This window comes from Fundulus heteroclitus, chromosome 23 (assembly GCF_011125445.2).
Source record: "Fundulus heteroclitus isolate FHET01 chromosome 23, MU-UCD_Fhet_4.1, whole genome shotgun sequence".
NCBI lineage: Eukaryota > Metazoa > Chordata > Actinopteri > Cyprinodontiformes > Fundulidae > Fundulus > Fundulus heteroclitus.
This window is the reverse complement of record NC_046383.1, coordinates 30,698,460-30,721,671: the sequence shown is the minus strand read 5'-3', so window position 1 is coordinate 30,721,671 and position 23,212 is coordinate 30,698,460. Positions and strand designations below refer to the sequence as shown.

The following is a 23,212-nucleotide window of genomic DNA, read 5'->3' as shown; positions in this document are numbered from 1 at the left end:
GAACAGCAAATGAATTAGCCGTGCAGGCAGGCGGCCATCTTTGTCCCTGGGTTATCTTTAATCTAACCCCTCCTGACCTCGTCGCTCCTGTTTTATGTTCTGCTAACTGGATTCCTGCTCGTTTTAGAACCGCTTTTTAACTTCTACCGTCCGTCTTTGCACTTCTTAACGGCCTCGGCCGGTTTATCTGAACTGTGAAGTGCGTGTGTGTGCCCCGGCGGGTCCTTGAAGTGAATCGGTCGGCTTTAGTTGGTTCCTCCAAGGACTGAGCTGAAGGTTGGGGTGACGGGCCTTTTCAGTGGGGGACAGCCACGCTCTGGAACCAGCTTCCTTCAGACCTTCGTCCCACCTTTAAATCGGGCCTTTTTTCAAAGCAAATTGAAGACGCATTTCTTGGTAAAGCAGCTTTTAATATTTCTTAACACATTATTTTTTGATCTGAATTCATTTATTAATTGTCTTCTTTTAACAATTTTATTGTTTTGCGCTTTGGTCTCCTCATTTGAACATTTTAACGCAATGTAAATCAAGAAATGAAATGACATGGCAGCTTTAGTTCCTACACAGAGCAAAGATACAAGCATAACTGGCTTTGTTGCACATATCTTAATAGCTGGATTCACACTACAAAGGGTCAAGACCTTTCTGCGGTGTAAAACTATACTATACTATACTATGTATAAGATTTATTAGTAAGAAAAAAAATTATACTTTTATACCTCTTGAACTTCTATTTAGATTTCTTGTGACAGACATACACAAAGTATCGAATAAGATTGAACAGGAAGGAAAACATTTTTTTGTTTTATAAATGAAGATCCAAACAGTGTGTCTTGCTTATGCATTTAGCTCCCCTGAATCGATAATTGGTGGAGTCAGCTTTTTTCTGCAGGTCTTTTAGGGGCTTGTTTTCGACCAGCTCAGCAGACCCTGCTGCTGACATTTCTGCTCATTGTTCTTTGTAAAATTTCCCGAGCTTAGAGTGGACAGAGAGCCCACGAGAACGAGCAATTTTAGAGTTTGACTCTCAGATGTTTTCAGGTCTGGGCTTTGACTAGGCCATTCAAATGGAGATTTTTGCTTTAAAAAAGAAAAAAACAAAGCTCTGGTTGAATTGTTGGGTGGCTGGCCTAGCTGATGCCACCACATGTTCCTGTAGGGATATACTGTAGGGTTCAGAGAAATGTGCAGTGAAATACTCACTCAGGCCCACTTGCCGGATCTTTATTAATCAAAAAAGAAAAAAAAAAAGAAAAAACGGAGAAACAACTTTTCTTTTGCTTTCGCTTCACATTTATGCACCCTTTTATGTTTGTGGTTGTAAAATGTGAAACAATACTTTTGTGAGGCACTCTTTGTCCAAAATTTAAAAAAATAAAATTCATGTTGCGCAAGCTTGATTCTTCCAATAGAGGTTTCCATCCTTCTTGAGTACTTATAAAAGCAAACCTAAAATAAAATACCAAATGTAAGAACCCAGGGCCCTTCTCTTGTGTGTAACTTTGAGGTTAAATATTTCTAGATCTGTTCCATTACGCTGCATTACCAATAGTCTGCATGTATCTTCCAGCGGTAGATAGGAATCATCCTGCAAAGTAATGCTCGACATTAAATGCATGTTTACTGAAAATAAATGATTGCTTGTGGAGGTATATTCAATTTCCCTAAAAAAATACAACTGTACAAAGTAAAGTTACTCATCATCTACAACAAATGCAATCTCTTCTGCTCGACTCTATGAATATCATACATGTGAGAAATGTTCATTTATTAAAGTATTTACTTTAGCCGAATCCTCTCCAGCAAGCTGATTGTGCGTCTTTATTGAAGGAAACAGAAGCCAGCAAGATGCTCTTAAAGCAGGGATGGAAAAAGTTACACTGCATATGTGTAATGCATTTTTTTTTGTGTGAAAATGAGAAATTCTGCCTTTCGTTCACATCCCTCTCTAGTGCTTTTTTTTTTTATTGTTGTGGAAATGTTCCGTTAAGTAGCTTTGAAGTTATTTCCTGTTGCAAAATACAATCGTTTCCTGAGAGAAATGCAAACCCACATTTTCAGCGTGCGCATGTACGCACAAGCGTGCGCCTCATAAAGACGGAGGAAGGCTGCGAAGCACCAGATCAGAAAGGTTAGAGGTTAGACAGACTGGCTGTCGGTTTTGGAAGGCAGGGTGAAAAAGAGAGAAGAAGAAAGAAAGAAAGAGACAAAAAAGAGAGAGAGAGAAAAACCAAAATATCTGAAGCAAAAAGCTTCCATGAGGAGGTATTTGAGAGGCAAGGCTGGGGAAAACTGCTGTACCTGTGCAGCTCTCTGTGCAGAAGACAAAAAGGCTCGCCTGCAGGAAGAAAGCGGAGACAAACAGAACAACGCTGGCACTTAGCAACAGAGCAAGAAGCACACTCGGAGGCAAGCAGTGATGGAGAACCTGGCGGTCTACCATGGACCCATCGGCAAGGAGGAGGGCGAGAGGCGGCTGGGCCAGGACGGGAGGGACGGGTGTTACTTAGTACGTGACAGCGACTCTGTGCCAGGAGTCTTCTGCCTGTGTGTGCTGTGAGTATTCAGCCTCTAAGATTTCTCTTTGTTCTGCCTTAAAAGTTGTTGCCGTACCCTTATGGTCCCGTCTCCTGCGGTCAGCCATCGCTGACCCTAGGAGCGCGTGCAGGAAAGCAGGAGTAAACCAGAAGGACGTTAAATAACGCGCAAAACAGTTTTCTGCCATCAAAAGCCGAACGAAGGAAGCCCCGCTGGGTGCTCATAGGTGCGTCTGTGTGTCTCTGTGCTTCAGGTGCAAGGGATTCGTCTACACGTACAGACTCCACAAGGACGAGGCGGGCTCGTGGGCTGCAGAAGTGAGACATCTTTTCTTCTTTTATTTTGAAAATGTCTGCTTTTATTCTGAGTTTACTTTTTTTTATTTTTCACACCAGAAATACTCAGCCGAGCGGGCGCCCGTCTGCCTCGCTGTGGTTGCTGTTTATTAGGTTAGAAGTTGTTTTTGTGTCAGAGTAATTCAACAAGCTGCGGATCTGAGGCAAACATGTTTTCTTTCTCTGTTTCCCCCCCCTTTTGCTTTCTCTCTCTCTCTCTCCCCCTCTATTTTTGAAATGTGACAGCGCTGAGAAATGGGTACATTTCTTTTTTGCTTCAGCAATAGCACCCTGCGAGCAGAGTCCCCCCCCCCACCCCTCATCCCCCCAACCACCACCACCCCCTGCACCCCGTCACCTCAAAATTTAAAGATGCCACGGCGTCGACACGCGCTCCACGGATGTAAAGCGAAGAACTGCGCTTGACAGTGCTTCTGATGGGATGTGTAATCTGGCACTGAGCGTTAGCAAACACACTGAGTCGGGAACGTATGGAGAACATCTGAGGGCCCCCGTCTCTCTGCACCCACTAGGAGAGACGCCGCCTTTAGGACTGCGTTCTCACCGCCAACGTCACCTCCACGCCGGACTTGAATGACAAGGATTTCACTACTAGCTCAATAACGCTTTCCATTATTCATGCGTGGTGGGGGGGTTTTGCGTTCTCGCCCCGGAGACGGCAGCTTTTGGGAAGCGCTCCCCACCTTTTGTATTAAATGATTTTTTAAAAACGCATCCAAAGGCCACAGTTTTCCCTCGGCCCGTGCAGCTTGACTGATGGCGCCGAACGGAAAGCACATGATGCACTTTTCAAGGCCTCACCAGACAGAATTACGGCGGTTTTCAAAGTGCAATGCTTTGGCGATGTCCGACATAAAAATGACAACCGAGAAACAGATGCGTAAGATATCGTTTGTGAATAATGCAAGGCCCCCCTGAGAGATGCTCGGGAGGAGGCTGGAATCAGATGATGAAGCTGCAATCAACACTGACGGCGTGTGGGTGTGGTGGGCTGTTTTGGGGATGATGTTAATAAATTTGCTGACCACCCAGCCTTATAGGCATAATATTTCTTATGATGTATTTTGAAGTAAAATAAAACTTCCAATGAGTTTAAATAGATGCGCTAGCCTACGCTCAGTCAGACATTCATAAAAAAAAAAAAATAATAAAAAAAAAACCCAATGCTGACCACTTTAAGAGAGCATGAGACACATTCTCTGAGCGGGGAGATTTATTTATTTATTTAATAACTCATTTATTTATTTATCATGCCGCCGTGTAACAAACGAGAAAACTAAACATCCATCGTTTATGATGAGCAACGTTTTGAGGACTCGCCTGCAGTTTTCAGGCAGACGTTGTGGGTGGGCCCCCAAACTTTCTAGAAGTGCCCCTGAACATAAATGAATTTCTAAAGGATATTCTTATTGTTGTTCATCAACTCTGTAAGTAAAGCGCTCTGGGGCAACGGGGGCACCTATAGGATCTTAAATGTTGCTCATAAAACCTCAAAATAAGGCTTTTCATTTACTGAGAAAATATATAAGTAAATAATAATAATAATAATAATTCCCACGGGATCCGAATGTTTACAAGGGCAAGCACGTTTTAAATCTTCCAAGTTTAGCTTTGAATTCCCTAGAGCGTATCTTCCCCACATATCCGCCCCTTCCAGGCTGTTTGTGCAGCATTTGTGTTTTTATGTTATCTCCGCTGCATCGTTGTATTTGTTAATGTGGCATTATTTTTTAATCATTAAAAGATCAGCTGCTTGGAATGCTTAAGTGACAGGATTCCCGTCTCCTTTGCGCAGTGAACTCCATCTTCAGGCCGTCCTTCCCAGGGTGAATCTGCAGGAGCCCCCCCCTTTCCCCATCCTGGAATGACGGTTTCTATTTTTACCCCTCTTCCATTCCAGACAAGCCCCGGCGTGCCGAAGCGCTACTTCCGGCAAATCAAGAACCTGATAGCAGCCTTCCAGAAGCGGGGACAGGGACTTGCCATGCCTCTGCTCTACCCCGTGACGGCTCAGAGGCGGGCGCAGACGCACACGGAGCCCCAGACGCCCGGTAACGGCCTCTCGCCGACGCTCGGCACCCACAGCCCCCGTCTGCAGCAGCCGACGACGCCCGGCGCTCGGGACCGGAAAAACGGCAGCAAGAAGGAGGTGGCACAAGCTTTTGGTTAGAGGGAGGAAAAAAAAAAAAAAAAAGCACTCAACACGCACCTAATTATGAACTTCTTTGCATGATACCCACTGTTTGTACTCTCCAAACTTTTTTTTTTTTTTCAAACTAAATGCAATGTCTATCTGCCAGTGTTTTCTGCGCATGCTGCACGGCAAGCGCTCGATGTGAAATATGTGAACTGCCGCAACATTAATATCTATTACTGCATACATAAGTTGACAACAAATATTGTGCGCGGTTTTCCTAATCCAATAGAGCGCGGAGAGTGGCAAAGAAAATAAACGATTTCGTCTGAAAGACGCTCTTATTTTAAAAAAATAAAAATAATAAAAAAAAATAAAAAATAAGGTCACGCTTCCACAGCCGAGCCTTGGACTGACACATAATGTGGAGGGGAAAAAAATTCAATTTGACATATTGAAAGCGCCGATCTCCGCGGAGAGAATGCTGACGGCAGGAGGGAGTGGGCAGGGGGGCGGCGGGGAGGGGTGCTCGGTCACATTGGGGTGTGTGGAGGAGGGGGGGGGGGGGTATGAGAGAGGGACACACACCGAGAGAAGGTGAGAAAACAGTGAGAGCATCCTTTCAGCCCCAGACTATTCTTCAGTGCAGCGGTCTCCTAGCAACCGGAGGACCCTCCATCTTTTTTTTTTTTTTTTTTTTTTTCCCCTCTCACCACAGCAGAGATGAGCTTGGACAGTATCTAGCGGAGCATATGCTTTCGGAGGGAAAAGGCTCATCGCAGTTGATCAGCAACTCGCTACTCAGACACGTATATCACCTGCTCGCAGTCAGAACATATGCATTGTGTGTCTGCGCGCCGTCCGCAGCCCGCGAGAGAAGAAGAAGCGCGACAATTAATGGTGGCCAGATGGCGAAGTGACGGCAGGAGGCAGGCGAGCGGGGAACGGGGAGGTGGATTAAGGGTAGCTTGCTTTTAAAAAAAAAAAAAAGAAGAAGAAGAAAAAAAATGAAAAACAAACTTTTTTTTTAACTTTCACATTTCTTTTTTTTTTTTTTTCCTACTTTTTTCTTCAGTGGGGGAGGCTTGGAAGTGGTTTGCAGCGTAGTCTGATTGGCATTTCCTAATGAGAGGAGACAAGCTGTAGCGAACACCACAGCCAACTCCAGGTCCTGCCCCTTCTGCACTCACCACCCACTCGCTGAGCCTCAGCTGTCACATATCTTTCCCTTCCTCTGTGCTTTCTCTCCTCCTCCTCTTCCTTCTTCCTCTTCTTCTTCTTCTCTTCTGACAGACGCATGCTTCTCATGCATATCTCGGTTTGAGCCATAATGATGGGTGATAATGACAGCCCAGATTTGAAAGTTACAACTTCCCAGAAACAGGAACAAAGGGGGGGCCCGGCTAAATGTGCAGAGGGAGAGAAGTCCGCTGAGACACATAGAGAAGTAACAAGCAACGTTTCCTTCGCTATAAAAAAGGGATTTAGCCTTTAAGACCATTACACTTTTAAACAAGGATATAGGTTGAAATATTACTATATTCAAAGTTTGTTTTTAACGATCTAATCCTACATAAACATTTTGAGCAGAATGTAAAGCCACTAGCCAGATTTTTTCCCACTAATCAGTCAAACTCAAACTTTCTCAAACAAAATCAAACTTTAGATACAGTTCATCCACTGTAGAGCAACATATCACAGGCCACTTTTTCATGTTTTACCGTTTTGTCATCAGATGTTACTGAATCAACGTTAAACCTACAAGACCAAAAACAATATCTTCCACACGCTTGCTGCCAGTGACATCACATAAGGCATAAAGTAACTGACCAGAGTTATTTTTTTTAATATGTCCACTTATATTTATTTTGTCGTCTCCTCTTTATTCCCCTGTTCTTTTCTTAATCCAATCGTACCTTCAAAGGTGTTTCCTTGTATTCTGTCCACAGTTTTTAAACGCGTGCCAGCTGATCAGCTCACTTGTTGTGACGTAATCGGCCCATATAATCGGCACGTTTTATCTAAAACTTTGTGTTTCGCAAACTCCTGCAGCGGACTTCATGTTTCATTACAAAGCTGCTTTTTACTGCCAGCGGGAACCCGTTGGTGAACAATAGAAAATAAGTGCACCACTGGACAGATGTCAGACGATGCTAGTGGTCCGCATTGCCCGGAGGGCAACGTTCAGGTTGACCTACTCATTGTATTATTTATCAGACTCAAGATTGAGGAAACATTCTTTATTTGATCAGGAATTTAAGGTTGTATCCAGGTTTAGCTAGTTCAACATCAGCGCTAATGCTAAAGTCAATCTTACAAACAGCGGAGCTTTGTAATCCTGAGACGGCTTTCATTGAACAACACAGATGATTAAATAACTTGACAAATAAGCAACAGGGGCTACACTGTAAAAATCTATTCTACTGTTGGCTGGTCTATTTAAAATGTGTCATATTATAATCAAGCATATTCGTTTGTTTGGGTAATGCTTTATAACTGTTAAATTTTAACATAAACTACCTTTTTGAGCGGTAAGCAATCCTAGCTTTGGTTCAGTCAAAATGTATTCTCATTTTTTAATGTGAGGTGTTTGCCGGAGTCGTTTTATGAATTAATATAGCAACTAGTTAAACGTTAGGAACCGTCATAAGAGCTCCAGCGAGAATTTCAGTTGGCACCAAACCTTGGCTAGTTTAGCATTAGCCACAGCGCTAAGGCTAAAAGTGTAACTCACTAGCAAGTTGAGCTTTTTAACCCTGAAAGAAAACACACTGGAAGGGGCGCGTCTTTTAATGCTCGCCAAATGAAGAGTGTAACCCGCATTAGATGTAGCACGTCTGCTGAAAAACAATGGATTTCTGTGGATTTCAGACAATTACGGTTATCCCTTGGTGCCAGCAGGTGGTAGGCTATGGCCTCTTTTAAGAAGCATAAATAATTTACTTCCTACATTAAAATGAATTCATTACACTGCAAAATGTTCACTTAGTAAATCTGAAAAAAGAACTTCAAAATATTACTTTAGCATTCCCTCTATATATCTCATGAAAAATTGATCTCCAGGCAAGATCTTTTCTTTTTGCTTCTGTACAGCTTCTGTGGACAAATTTCTGTCTACAGCCGTGAAAATGGACCATTGCTCACCAGATGTATTTCATATATTTATTTTTATGACCTATAGGTTTCACATGTATATGAATCTAGGTGTTTTAGAAAATAGCAAATAGAAAATAGCAAATAACATTTTCTATTATGTTCAAATTTTAAATTGATGTAAAACAGAATTGTCAGAACCTAACAAATGTATTTGAGTAATTAAATTACTCAGGGTAAAATGAGTGTTGGATTGTTAAGTCAATTTTAAAAACATGTTGGTGTTTGACTTATTTGTGTGTCTGTCAGCTGTTAAATTATATATTTTCTACTCAGAAATGCTGATTAAATCCACGCAAATAAAATGTTTGCAAACAGTTACACCTATTGTATTTCCTGTATTTTCACTGTTTGCCTTTTTTTTTTTTCACTGAGTGACAGGAAATCTCGGGAAACGATCTGGTAATTCACACATAATAACTTTAATCAGCATTGTAACCCGATAAAGTGAGCTTTTTTTTAGCGAGAATAATTACTATAGCCATGTATAATTCTTTGCAAAAAAATGTAACAGATCTTCTATTGATTAACAATACTGACACTTATGAACAACGTAATCTCCAGTTGAGCACTTTTTTTTTTCCGTGTGAAAGCACTGGCTATGTACATTCTTGATTTTAGTATACACACTCATACAAACTACAGTTGGAGCACACCAGAGGCGGAAACCACAGGAGGTTTCTTCTCTAAAGGGGAGTGCCAGAGTCAGCAAGGCCTCTCTTACACAATATGTAAACGGTAGTATATCCGAGGTAAACCATGGGGAGGAACTCAAATGGCAACCGGAGAGCTCATGATTTGAGTCATGACGAGGATCGTGCACTGGCAACCCTTAAGTCTTCCATCTTTGTAGTTCAGTGGGGGGGGGTTTCTTTAAACACGGTCCCAAGTGATTGAACAGTGCTGAAACAGTAAATGGCAGATTGTCAGTCCATCAGTCAGTCCTCGAGTCAGTCAGTCTGTCGGTCAGGATACAAAAAGCGAAGCCACAGCCAAACCACACCGCTTGTGCCACTGTTAGAAATCGGAGAAACTGGACGATAATAATAAAATACCATCATTTTGTCACAATTAAAGGCATTTGGAAGTTTCTTTTTCCCCCCATTCCCTCTTCTTGTTCTCCGTAGTTATCATCTTCTCTTTTTTTTTTTCTCAGTAAAGTATAGAAACAGTAGAACAAATCAGAGCAAGAGTAGAAACAGGCAGTCTTTGGTGGGATGGGGGGCTGTTTGTGTGTCTCTGTTACCTGCCCCCCACCTCGCTAAGTGTCATAAAGTGGATGTTGGAGGGGCAGTCGGACAGCTCCGGCTGCTGCTCTATAGGTAGGGAGTAGTAGCCGTCGTAACCCTGAACACGGCCGCCGGACAGCAGCTGCTGCTTCTCCGCCTCGCTCCACGACCTGCTCCCTACGTCCCCCAAATCCAACCGCTTCCTTTCCTTCTCCCAAGCCCCCTCCACCGCCCTCTTCCGTGCCTCCTCCCTCACCCGCGCCCTCTCCTCCTCCTCCGTACCGCCGTAGCGCACGCACAGGCACAGCGCCCCCTGCTGGAGAGTGATGTCCGCGAAGCGTCGAGTCCTGCCGCTCACCGTGGCGCTCATTTGGGACACGCTCACATTCACGCCGCTCTCCAGGATGCGGCCCCCCACGCCCAGCCCCAGGGCGAGGTCCTCCTCGATCGGACGGGACTGCAGGAAGTGGTGCGTGTCGCAGCCGTGCACGGTGAAGCTCAGCCCGGTGAGGTGGACGGCGCCGTTCAGAATGGCAGCCACCCGCCGGCTGTCCTCGCTGGCCACCCCGATGACTTCTGCGCTCACCCGACCGTGTGACACTGCGAATCGGATGTTGGGGCCGAGAATGAAGGGTCGCGAGCTGAAGGGCGGAGGACGCGACGGCCTGTGGCAAGCTGAGCCCACGGGCTCTGAGACCAGAGGCAACCTCTCCAGAGAGATGAAGCTCCTCAGCTGTCTCCGCAGTTCGCACTGGATTCCCAACACCATCTGGGGGAAAAAACAAAAAAAAATAAACACAGCTGGGATTAATGTGCTTGTTTCTGAGTTATATTTTTACTGGTTGCCGTTTCCTCTGTCGAAAACATTGCAAATTCCAGTGTTGCTGTAACAAGACGAGGCTGGGTTTACAGTGGCGTGCTGAGGCGGAGCATGGTGGAAGCAGCAAGCATAGATTTGCACATCAATAACCGTTTGCACTGAAGAAGTTTGAATCATTTATTGAACATCTGTTGAGTGTTTTTGACAGTAAACAAAAAAAAAAAAAGACCTCTTCGTTACAGTTACTGATAATGAACTGTGCATGTGGATATGATTTAATCCTGTTATGACCTTGGAAAATAGTTGTGAAACAGTAAAAAAAAACAAAAAAAAAAACAACTAATAAAATGAAATTTGTTTCCTTTAAAAACACGACAGAATGTTTTTGTATTTCAGAAGCTCAGCCAAGACCAGCCTAGAAGCTAAAGCTTTGAACTAATAGTTTCACTCTGCATCTACTTCTGAGAGAACGTCTTGTTATTGACTTGAGGTTGATGTAGGCTGTTATTGTCAATTAGAAAAATAACTCTGAGACCAGAAAATGACGCACAATTAGCAGCCAATTACTTTCTCTGTGCGTCTGTGGAGGACTTTGGCCTCCACTTATAAGCTGCTCCAAAATGTTAAATGAATTAGATTGATGCGTAATTATGGGGGGAAATTACCAGTGAAAAGGAATCTTTGGCATGTGAATAAATGGCTTGCCAGATTTTCTTCCACTGTTTGTTAGTCTGAAAAGTCTGTTTTATCTAAGTTTCATAAGGAAAGCTTAATCTGTACACCCAATCAACTGAGCTATCACAGTCAACAAAAACTGCGACCGCTATTTGCTAACCAAATGGCACGGGGCATCTATCCACCCTCAATACGCAGCACAGCCGCATTTTCACAGCATCTTACATTATCTCTTAACTTGGCACCCCTGCGTTTTTGCCCATTTTCACAGCAAATCTGCTGCTGCACCTTTAAATTGGATGCAATCTGCTGGTTTAAAGCAATGTAAGGCAAATTGCAGATTCTCAGTTGGACTGAAGAAAATTAAACTTTTCTTCTTCTGCCATTACCCTAACACATGGTAAGGCAGCCTGGTTCTGCTGGAGGTTTTCTTTCCTGTTAAAGGGAAGTTTTCCTCTCCACTGTCGCTTCATGCTTGCTCAGTATGAGGGGTTGCTGCAAAGCCATGGACAATGCAGACGACTCTCCCTGTGGCTCCACGCTTCTTCAGGAGGAGTGAATGCTGCATGTCAAGACTCAATGCAATCTGATGGGTTTCCTTAGATAGGAAACTTTTTGACCAATCTGTTTCATTTTAATAAACTGGACTTTGTAAAGTGAATTGGTGCTATATAAATAAAATTGAATTGAATAGAAGTCCTCATTGTGCCGCATGCATGTTGGTATTGAAGCCTGAGATTCAGTATTCACATTTGGGCAGGTTTTTGACAAGGTCAGGGAATTTTATCCAAATTGAAGGAGTGCGCTAAATAAAGGTAAATGTCTTGAGAAAACATGTTCAGTTGCTCCTCACGAATGGAAACTAGAATGGGAGTACACCTTTGAGAATGACTTTTGATCCTGAGCATACTTCTAAACCAACAGTTTCAGGATTTCAGGTGGGGCACATTTAAATGCCTTTTAAAGAGCTGGACAAAGCTCAGATCTCACTCTGAGGTTTGGAGTGGGATTTAAAAACCATGTTGCACCAGCAGGAACCATCCACCATGAAGATGTCAGGACAGTTGCATCTTACAATATGAGCAAAATCCCCAGTGGATATATGTACCTGGCTTAAAGAGACATACCCCAAGGCACTTCCTGCTATAATTGTGGTAAAAATGGAGTTGGGAACACATTGGTTTCAGGTTTTCTCCAAAAGGAAAAGAAGAAAAGAGGCTTTAGTGAAAAAAAAAGATGGATTCAATATTAAACGTTGAAATGAATAGTTTGCTAATGTTCATTTGTAAATGTGCTAATTTCTACTATGAAACCAACAACCTATTTCAAGCATGATCGCTCTGAGAATACATCCTCATGCAAGGCCAGAGCTGGTCCCAGATTACTGGAAATTTAATTGCCTCCTCTGTAGTTCTGGAAAAGTTGTGTTATGTTAAATAAAAAGAAAAAAAAACATCTATGTTTTGGAAATAATTAAGAGATTTGCTTGTCTGAGTCTGAGCCGATTCCAATTTAAAAGCAGCAAACATATTTTGTGTTTAGAAATGTTAGCTGTGGATAAGGATGCGAGATAAATTTGGTTATGATTTTGAATCAATTTGACAAAAGTCAAATCTCAATTAGTTTTATGTTAATTAATAACCTAGTTACTAATTAACACATTTTTAGAATGAAAAACTAATTATCCGTTTATGTTCAACTAAAACTGTGAAATCATTAAAGTCTATCTTACCTTATCTTAACTTGTTGGGCTTTTACGATTAGACGTTTGGAGGAGAATGAGGTGGTGGGTGGAAAACTGTATTACAACCATTGTGATAATGAAAATGTGAATTGCCTAAAGATTCCCACTCATGGCTGGTTAGCTAGTTGTGGCTAGCTAGCATATTGCTCACAAATGGTTTGCATCTTTTGTGTCACTATGAAAGTTTCTTTTTTTTTCTACCCAACCCAAAATGTTGCCACACAAATGAACGAGGTCACCTTCAATCGAAAAACCTTCTATAATAGTAAACACTGTCAAAACCCAGCATTAAATAAATTAAGAAAAACTTCATTTTTCTTTTTTCAAAATAAGACTCTCAGACATAAGCCCCTTGAGATCAACCGAAAAGTACAGACAATGAATGAGGGAGGAAGGTCGTCCCACTTATTTTAGGTATTATATCCACCTCTAGTTCTAGATCTGTAGTGACTATGAGCTGCAACAGAACAATCCACCAGTGCAAACAGAGCAGAGCCACGGCATGGTCTGCCTCTGTCTGTCTATCAGATAAATGTCATATTAAGCAGAATGTGAAGCAATTAATAACTACTTGAGGATGCAAATGAACGCAGATGTATTTTTCATATTGGTGAATCGAATGTCACAAAGTAAAAGTGGTTCCACAATTTTAGCTAGACCATCTGAAAGCATGCAACGTGTCGTGATTTTGATTTGTATGACGCGACGGTGAAATTGACTCGGGTTTGTGGTTATGTGTGTTTTGGGTAACGATGATCTGAAAGGGGCTATAGATAATGGGGGTTAGGGTTAACTGCATAGTGTGTGGCAAGACAAAGTTCACGTAGACCACTTTTTAAACCATTGTTGGTTACGGGTACAATATTACACATCACAGTATAACCCAGAATGTTCTTCCTTCCTACTCTGACATGTTGTCATTGTCGATACCCCCACCTAGGAACCGTGTTTGGGAACTTGAGGATTTATTTTATAATTGAAACAAAACACATCTATCTATCTATCTATCTATCTATCTATCTATCTATCTATCTATCTATCTATCTATCTATCTATCTATCTATCTATCTATCTATCTATCTATCTATCTATCTATCTATCTATCTATCTACTACTTTTTTCAAGTAAAGATAAAATATCCATTTAAATAAATAAAGCTGTAGTTCGAGCTTAACTTAATTTTTTTCATTCATAATTATTCATAATGCATCAGACTTCTAATAAAGCAATTGACACAAGGTCAGGCCTTCAGTGAGTCTTCTGTGCTGGCAGGAAATTCTCACCTTGCTGGAGTCCCAGTCCTGTGTCTTTGTCTGGGTCTTCATCAGTTCATATGTTTGTTCCATTCTGCTCACCTCAGGCTTTGGGAAACCTGGGACAACATTATGAAGCTGGAAGCCAAACAGCTGCAGCCACCTACCAATATCTGGACCCACACACACACACACACACAGAAAGAGAAAATTGCATTCAGGGAAAAAAGTTTGAATGTACTGTATACACTGAAGCACACAAAAAGTCATAAGGCCAGTTAAAGCAACACCTTGCACAGGAAATCACACTATCTATGAGCGGAGTACGAGGCAAGGATGAGTCGCTCAGACACATACAGATTCAGCTATAAACAATCCTGCTGCAGGGAAACGTGACAGGTCGAATGAGCGTTCCATTAACCAGAAGGACAGACGCCCTCGCCTACATCCTGTGTTCATCTTCCGCTCTCCCGTTTCATCTCTTTCCCTCACCTGAGATTCTATTTCGTCTCTCGGGGCAATAGTGTTGTGTTAACAGTGGGCGAGAAGAAAACACCGCAGACCGTGTTAAAAAACAATGCGATCGGAGGTGCGACTATCCCGCGCTGTTGCCGGCAGATTCTATCTGTCACATCTCCTTTCTGTGACACGCAGTTCACCTGTGGTTAGCTGTGCGCCCCGTTCGCTCACTCTTCATGGCAGATGTTTCTCTTATATGAGCAGGTGCGATATAGTAGGTGTCATCAAGAGATAGATCTGCCAGTGTCTCCTACTATCTGTCTGTCAGGAACTGCTTCTGGTTTAGTCGGCGTGTCTTTGTGACTTTCTGCGGGAGCCCGTTGTAAACCCACCTGTTGTGAACTGCGTCACCTCCTCCACTGTCCCGACGGGGCAGTTGCTGTTGAAGGCGTACAGGTTAAACGGCTTGGGCTCCCGGCTCAGCTCCGCCCACAGCTCGTGGTTCGGCGAAGTCCACCGACCGGCGAGGGTGTCGTAGTCCCGCCTGCCGAGGTGGACCAGTCGCGTGAACGGATCATACAGACCCCCGTGGAAGCCGATGGTGAGCTGGAAATCGGGATTGGTGTCCTGGTAGACCTCCCCGTAGGGGGTGTAGAGAATCTCTTTGACCAGGCGGCCCTTGCTGGAAAACACCGCCCTCGGACTTCCCACGCTGTCGCAGGCGACGTAATACTCCTCGCCGCTGCTGAGCTCCATCGCGATGAGGTGGCCCTGAAGGTCGTAGTACAGCGAGGTGATCAGGTTGCTGCTGTGGTTGTACAGGTGGCTCACCCTGGTGGGGTGCGACAGGTCAGCGTAGAAGAACTGCAGCTGCTCGCCCTCGCTGTTCTTGGTGGCCACGCGGCGACCCAGGCCGTCGTACCGGTACCAGACTGCGCGCTCGGTCGCGCGGTTGAAGACGCGGGTCAGCAGGCCGTTGGAGTTGTACTCAAACAGGTCGTTGGCCCGTTGGCGGAGGAAGCCGTCGTCATCCACGCTGTACTGTAGTTCCCCGAGGTGGGTGATCCGATCCCTCTGGTCGTATCGCAGCGGCGTCAGTCTGGAAAAATCCAAGAGTTTGATTCGTTACCTGGTTGGAGTTAGGATCTCTGGATGTGATTGTTTATAGAACATTGATCCATTACTTCAAACAGTGTCTTGCAACATCCTTGATAAGCATTTCACATTTTGTTTGCTACAACCAAAAACACTGTGTGTATTTTATTGAGGCTTTATGTGTTGTACAAAGATGACGTGGCACATAATTGTGAAGTAAAACGAAAAAGCAAACATGGCTTATAATCTTTTTTTTTTCTTTTTTTACAAACAAATTAGTAAAAGTGTGGCATACATTTGTTCACTGCCCCCTTTACTCAGATGCCCCCAAATAATATTCACTGCAAGCAATTAACTTCGGTAGTCACATAATTGCTAAAAAGAGTCCTCCTGTGTGCATTACAATGCCAGGATACGTCCAGCTCTTCTATGAAGGTGTAAGAGGTTAACGTTAGAGATCCTTTGTGATCAAAAATCATAAAAACCAAAGAGCACATTAGACAGGTCAGGGATCAAGCTGTGGAGATACTGTATTTATTAACTTAGATGATAAAAATGTTATCCTAAGATGAAATAAACAGTACTGTTTACTCCATTGTCTGGAAATGAACAGAATATGGCACAACTGCAGACCTACCAAGACGTGGTCAATCCCCAGAGGTGACTGGGTTGCTAAGAGGCCCATGGGAACTCTGGAGGAGCTGCAGAGATCCACAATAGGTAGGAGCTTTCTACGGGACAACTTTTAGTCATGCACCCTACAAATCTGGCCTTTATGAAAGCGTGACAAGAAGAAAGCAATTGTTGCCAGAAGACCATTAAAGCAAACGTGGACAAAGGTGCTCTGGTCAGAGGAGACCAACAGGAAACGTTCTGGCCTAAATGTAAAACACTATGTATGGTGTGGAAACTGCTGTTCATCGCCCTGAATACATTCTCCCAAATAGCAACATGGTGGCGGCTGCGTCACGTTTCACTTAGGCATCATGCTCAAGAGCATGGGCAAGGAGGCTGGTCAGGGGTTGAGGGAAGAAGGATGACATGGAAATCCTGGAAAAGAAAACCTGGTGGAGGTCGCAATAAACTTAAAGCTGGGGCAGAGGTTCAAAATCAGCATGACGATGGCCACAGACGTACACCCAGCGCTTCAATGGCTAGGATCAAAGCTTGAATATCTCAAAATCCAGAGGTAATATCAGTTGAGAATGTGTCAAGATTTGAAAATCAATGTTCACAGAAATTTGCCTTCAGATGTGACTGAGATGGAGCAGTTTTGCACAGTCAGTCGCTAATAGTGCAAGGCAGGTAGAAACATACCCTAACAGACCTGCAGCTATAATCGCAGCAGAAGTTGGTTCTACAGAGTATCGAGCCGGGGGCCTGAATAAAAATACACACCTCACTTTTCAGATTTCTATTTGTAAGGACATTTAAAACCATGTAACCATTTCCAATTGCCGTTTGCTAGGCACTTAATATTTGCGAAATCTCTTCATTTAAATAACTTAATTTCTCACATTCACCACTATCTTTAAAACCATGTGGAATGGGATGAATTAAACACGATGGAACATTAATCATGTTTCATCATGTTCATCATCGTGCGAGTTGCAGACACTGACTTACCTAGAACTGGTTCCATGGCTGAGCAGGTTTATGTTCCCGTTGAGGTCATAACCGTAACGCCACTGGGGCCGCTCATTAACCCAGGCGCTTTGCAGCTGACTGTCTGCATCATACTCGTAGGTGTAACGGGTCACGTTGCTGTCCACGCCAACCCTGATGTCGCAGGTGGTTATGCGTCCCGCTGAGTCGTACTGAATGGTCATCCAGTAGGCAATGGACTTTAGGATCTCGTATTGGACCTCGACCACCTGACCGTAGGAGTTGAACACCTTGGTGTGCTTCATCAGGTGGGTGGTGATGACCTGAGAAGATCACAAACAGGACGCATTGAGCACAAGGTTCAGCCCCGTCTTATGAATCCAAAACGATCCTGGATGCAGTCAGAGAAAAGAAGCTCTTCTTGTTTAAAAGAATCAAACATTTCAGATTTAGGAACAAAACACACCATCTTTAAGTTCATGCATGTGGTCTTACCCCCATTTAGCTATAAAGCTTATGGTTATGTCTTTGCTTTAGATAAGGTTGAGTTAGTAGTCATGGTGCTCTAGAAATAGGCTGGTTAGGTCTTCGAACTCTGATATCTATAGTCTCTAATTATTTACATGTAATTATTGACATAAACAACAGTTGCAGATTGATTTCTTTTCAGCAGCACGTATTTCTGGCCATGTGCTTTGCGTCTGTGTCTTCCTGTACTCTTATACCCCAGCTGGTGGAAGCAGATGGAGTTCCTTCCTGGATGCGTTTTTGTCACACGGCTCTTTATTTTAACACAGTTTACACTCCCCATGATTACCCACGACCTCACGATGGTTTAGTGGTGGGAACAGAATCAAAGTGAAAATGAACTGCATCTCATTGATTTCTCAACAGGAAGTGGCTTTAATTACCGTCATGAATTGGAAGTGTGCGTAAACATTAGGCCAAGTTACGAATCGATGCCTTATTCCGTTCATATTTTCTTAATCTTACAACGACAGACGCCAATGTTTTTGTTGTTGTTGTTTTTTAAATCAATCTGGGTTATATACCAACACAAAGTGATCCGTAATTGTGATGTGGAAGAATAACAAGAAAATGGTTTTACAATTCTTTTTAATTTTTTTTTTTTACAAATGCCATGTAGAACCACCTTTCACTACAATTCCACGTAAGTCCTTTTTTCTCTCTCTCCCAGATTTGATCATTTTTGAACACTTTTTGAAAATAGTTCATGCTCAATCAGTGTCTATGAACAGCAATTTCTAAACACTGACATTTTTTGTAGCAGTAATTAGGTAAAACATCTAAACCCTTCCATTGTATGTCTTGTTGAGGTGAACCTCAACCCTCGTCTTAAATCTTTTGCAGCATCTAACAGGTGTTTTTTCTGACTAGCCTGTATTTGGCTCTATCCATTGTCACATAAACTCTACCCAGATTCCTTGCCCTGCTGAAGGAAAGCCTCCCCACATCATGGCTCTGCAGCCACCATTATGTTTCATGGTTTGGATGGTGTGTTCAAGGTGATGTAAAAGGTTAGTTTTTTTGCCACCTGGTAGTATTCTGGATGTGGGCCAAAAGGATTGAGTGTGGTCTCAACTATGGGGTAAACAATTAATAGCTGTCCTGTTAACAGATCCTCCTTCCTGAGTTGAGGATTTGTGCGTCTCCTCCAGGTATCATGGGCGTCTTCTCTGATTCAACTTAACTTCTCTGATTAAAGCTCGCCTTGCCAAATTTATCCAGACATGGTTATACACTTCAGTCAATGTCCTGAGATGTTCGAAGTTTGGCATGTTGTTTAGGAACTTGAGCCTGCTTTAAACTCCGACCTGTAAATGGAGTTCTTCTGTCCACATAAGGTGATTGTGATTTCTAAGTTATGACTTCTGATGGCAGTTAGGTTCACTCTATTTTATTCTGTGGTGTCAGAACATCAGAGATTGAGTACAAGTGCATGACATACTTTAAAAGCTTTTTTCTGTCCACTTTGTGTTAGTCTTGTGGATGCTTTTCATTTCAGTAAAGCTCAGTCCTAAAACCACAACATCAAGCTTAAAGTACTAAAAGGCTTCCATCCCCTTAGTTCAATGGAACTACAAAGCTGATTATACATTGTGCGGCCTCCCTGGTTACTGCCAAATATTGACCAGTGGAACCTGAGAAGCAACTAAACTTAGTCAATCGTGTCGTACCTGGTTGAGGTCATAGAAGATGACGCTGAACTTGCCAAACTGCTCCACCCGTCCAGATACGTCAACGTAGCGATACAAATCAATGGGCAGAGGGGTCTCATTGATGACCGCCTGCATGCTGGTGACTCTGAAGTTGTTGTAGCTGTAGTCGAATCTGGCATTTACCAGGCCTTCCTCGCTGAAGCGGAAGATTTGCCGACTCGTCAGGGGGCCTACGAAGAAGAGAGGAGTTCAGTTATTAAAAAAAGTAAAAAAATATATATACATATATCTCAAATTAGCATATGAAAAACGTAACTTATCACACGCATCTGCATGCAGAGCATTTAGAACTAGTCGTCACTTTATCTGTGCAAGCCTGCCAAATTAATTTACATCAAAACCTAATGCAGCGCCATTAACAGACACAGTTCAGACCATTCAATCTTAACTATCTCCACATCACTATGGTATTTCCATTGCTGACCTTTAACATGAGGAGATAATGAAATCTAAAGACAATAGCCCTGGTGAGCCAATGTGCTCCTTAATGTCAGGACATCAACATTAACAATACCATCCTTCACCCCTGCTTCTAGCTGCTCCTACCAATCCTGCATCATAGGTGTGTGTGTGAGTGTGTGTGTCGGGGGGGCGCAGGCCTGTTAATGAACACTATTATGCAGCTATTCGAGATGACTCTGATTGCAGTTAAAATGACTAAGTGTCTCGCTTTGGAGCCCGCTGGAAAGCTAGATCAGTGCTGCGTCTTTTATTTTTATTTTCCATGGAATGTTGGTTTGGAGCCGCTGCTAATAGGAAAGCGGCAGAGAGCAAAGTGCGAGGCTTTCCCACAGCCCCTGGAGGCTTGCAGTCTGTTCGTCTTGCTTCTCAGAGCTGTCACCTTCTCCTGTCTATTTTTTTTGGTCTTTGTACTCTCTTTGCCTACTTCTCTATATCACTGCCTATCTTTTTTTTTTTTTTTTTTTACTTTAGGGGTTCCTTACTTTTCCTTGTCTCCTCCCAAGGGACAATTACCACTATCTCTTCCCTCTCTAAAGCTCCGTTTGTTCTGCTGAAATGAGATCAGTTAAAGGAAAGGTGAGAGTCTATTCACAGGGAGGGCAAAGTGATAAACACACACACATATATATTGACACACACACACACACACACACACAAAGCTGCAGATTAGTGACACCTGATCATGGCTCACCAATCACAAAGGCACTGGAAGTGAACCGGCAGCAGAGATGAGAGCATTCTCAATGACCATGGACAGAGTCTGTAACTTAAAGGAATTGCTGAGCTGTGTTAACAATGGTGGTATAAATCTGCTGCGACGGCTAAAGGCTCCTAATGACAGTCCCGCTACAACCTAATGGTTACTGCTGTGCCTTTCTAATTCTACAAGTCTGAATTGAAACCTATAGCTATTTAGGTTCATGACCTCACTGAAGATTTTTCAGTTGCCTGCAGAGATCAACACCTAAAGCTGTTCATAAGCTGGCAGTGATCATAAAATGCCCCATAAGAGTATATTTAGATATGTAATGGGTTACTTTGATAAGGTAGGGCTGAGTTTCAGAGGTGGGGATGAGAAAATGCAGCCCGAGGGCTTGGGGGTGGTCTCGTATTCAAAGCTGTGGTAGACCACAGACTCTTCCACTTGTACATGCTTGGCCCGATTCACACTTCTAACTGTGGCTGCGTCAGTCACAGATGAAATAGCACCGTGTCTGACTCAAAGCCAGACTATAAAGTATGAGATCAGTGATGAAATCTGGCTTACGCCTTCCAGTGCAGATGTCATTTTACATAAAACAGGACTTGATTGAAATATTGCAAAAAGAAAACTTGAGTAAACACAAGAGCAGTTTTAAAAATTATTGTTACATTTGTTAAATTACAAAAGCTCTAAAAACCAACCTGGCCTACTGTCAATGGTATCATTACCACACTAAATTCTGAATTAATTGAGAAGTCCGGTTGGAAATGTTGTTGACCATATTATTTTGAAAGCGGAGTTAGATTTCTGCCATAATTTCTATTTAAGAAATCACTTAAATAGAACATGAAGCAAGAGATAAGATCTCAAAAAAGCTACACATTACCAGAAACCTAGCCACACAGATCATTATCTGCATTTTGATTCACATCACCCACTGGAACGCAAACTCTCTGTTATCAGAGCTCTGAGTTACTCGGATGGACAACAGTCCCTTCAATACATAAAGAAATAAATGCAAGCACGTCAGGAATTAACTTCAGGCATGTGCTTATCCTAACTGGGCGTTTGTTAAGTCGGCCAACAAAAGTAGCAGAAAAAAAGCAACGCATCTAAACACATTGTCATTCCATTTGTGTCAGGAGTTTCTGAGAAACAAAATACAACATTCAGATGAATTTCAAACCTAACAACACTCTCAGACAAAAAGAGTTAATCCCAAAGACAGAACACCCAAACCTCCATCGGGTCCGATGGAGGTTTGACGGAGTATTGAGTATCTGAGGATTGCTCACATTCCTGCATCGGAGAAACCAAACAACAACCACATAAACGCAGCTCAGGGCAAGTTTCAGCAGTCCACGTGCACCTCAAGAACAAAGGACATTCCTTTGATGACAGTGATGTCCAGATTTTGGACAGAGAGAACAGATGGTTTCAAAGAGGGGTGAGAGAAGCCATCTTTGTTAAAACAGGAAAGTCAACACTGAACAGAAGGGGGGGATTGTTGTTTCAGCTTTTAAGCATCTATAACCCTGCTTTGAATCTCATTCCAGAGAGATTACATGAGCAGTCTCATCATGATTCAAGCGATTAAGAACTCAACTCACTCCAAGGAATAGCCTCTAACCACCAGAAGAGTGACAGGTGGGTCCTTTCATTTGCATCTGACCCTAACTCTAACTCAATGAGGATGGGCCTCCATGTCCTTAAAACTGCAGCGCCCCAACTACCAATTTCTCAGGTGCGAGCTGCCAGAATCAACAAAGACTCCTGGATAGGCATCGAAATAGAAACTGAGTGAAAGTCTGGTTGCATCTGATTTAAGCCTGTTTATGAAATTCAAGAACAGTGGAGAATCAAAGTCAGTGAGATGTCTGCCTGGAAAGGGTAACTAAGCCACGTATCTGGGTTTTGGAGCTCCAGCAAAACCACAGTGAGTCATTATCCACAAATGGAGAAAATATGCAACAAGTTATCAAAGAAGGGCCCAGAACAAGTTCTAAAGCTCTGGAGGCTTCACCTGCCTCAGAAAAGGTCGGTGATCCTGATTCATCAACAAAAAAAAAAAAGAAATTGGGCCAAAAATGGCATCATCATTGTTGAGCAAGAAGAAACAGAAAGACCTTTTGGTAAATTGTTCTGCGAACTGATGAGACAAAAGCGAAACTTTTTGCAATCTTTGCATAAAAAAAAAAAAAAATATATACATCTCACTGACAATCAAACATTGTCTAAGCTGTATTGCTGCTTCAGGACCCACCATGAGTCCGGCTCCACCGCAGATAATCTTAAAGGAGGATGTCTGTGCATTACTTTGTGACCTAAAACTCAAGGGCACTTGGGTTCTACGCCACAGCAATTATCCGACGCAGTCCAACTCTGAATGAAATAAAACTAAACAACGGTTTTGGAGTGGCGTTGTCAACGTTTGGACTTAAACCTGGTTGTAATGTTGTGACTTGACCTTAAACAGGCTTTTTCACTCTTGTCAAACCTCCAACATTGCTGAATGAAAACAATTCTGTGATGACCTGCTGTCTGTATGTACTCAGTTCTCTCTGTCTGAGACATCTAAAAAAGGGACAAAACAACAAAGACCAGACCACATTTGCGAGCAAGCTAACCCTCTTTCACGGCACTGTATGCGAACATGTACCTGTCTGTCTGTAACGTATGGAGCTTATGAAGCCGTCGTGGGTGAGATGAATGGTCTTGACAGTGCCGGAGGCTTCGTCGTAAGTGA

The 23,212-nt window shown here is 42.9% G+C and overlaps 2 protein-coding genes across 2 annotated transcripts in view; one reads left to right on the top strand and one right to left on the bottom strand.

Moving 5' to 3' along the window:
- The first annotated feature begins 1,699 nt into the window (after positions 1-1,699).
- sh2d1ab (SH2 domain containing 1A duplicate b) lies at positions 1,700-5,166 on the top strand. The gene is made up of 3 exons (XM_012866806.3): positions 1,700-2,556; positions 2,792-2,855; positions 4,795-5,166. The coding sequence occupies exons 1-3, from the start codon at positions 2,420-2,422 to the stop codon at positions 5,062-5,064; spliced, it is 471 nt and encodes a 156-aa protein (XP_012722260.1). The 5' UTR covers positions 1,700-2,419; the 3' UTR covers positions 5,065-5,166.
- Positions 5,167-8,581: 3,415 nt separating this feature from the next.
- Positions 8,582-23,212, bottom strand: part of tenm1 (teneurin transmembrane protein 1) — a 298,417-nt gene continuing 283,786 nt past the window's right edge. Inside the window, exons 33-38 of the mRNA XM_036127074.1 lie at positions 23,126-23,212; positions 19,260-19,471; positions 17,083-17,384; positions 14,754-15,460; positions 13,933-14,075; positions 8,582-10,179 (exon numbers count right to left, since the gene is read on the bottom strand). The exon at positions 23,126-23,212 is cut by the window's right edge and continues 56 nt beyond it. Coding sequence (XP_035982967.1) covers positions 9,424-10,179; positions 13,933-14,075; positions 14,754-15,460; positions 17,083-17,384; positions 19,260-19,471; positions 23,126-23,212 — 2,207 coding nt within the window. The 3' untranslated portion in view covers positions 8,582-9,423. The remainder of the gene's footprint in view (positions 10,180-13,932; positions 14,076-14,753; positions 15,461-17,082; positions 17,385-19,259; positions 19,472-23,125) is intronic.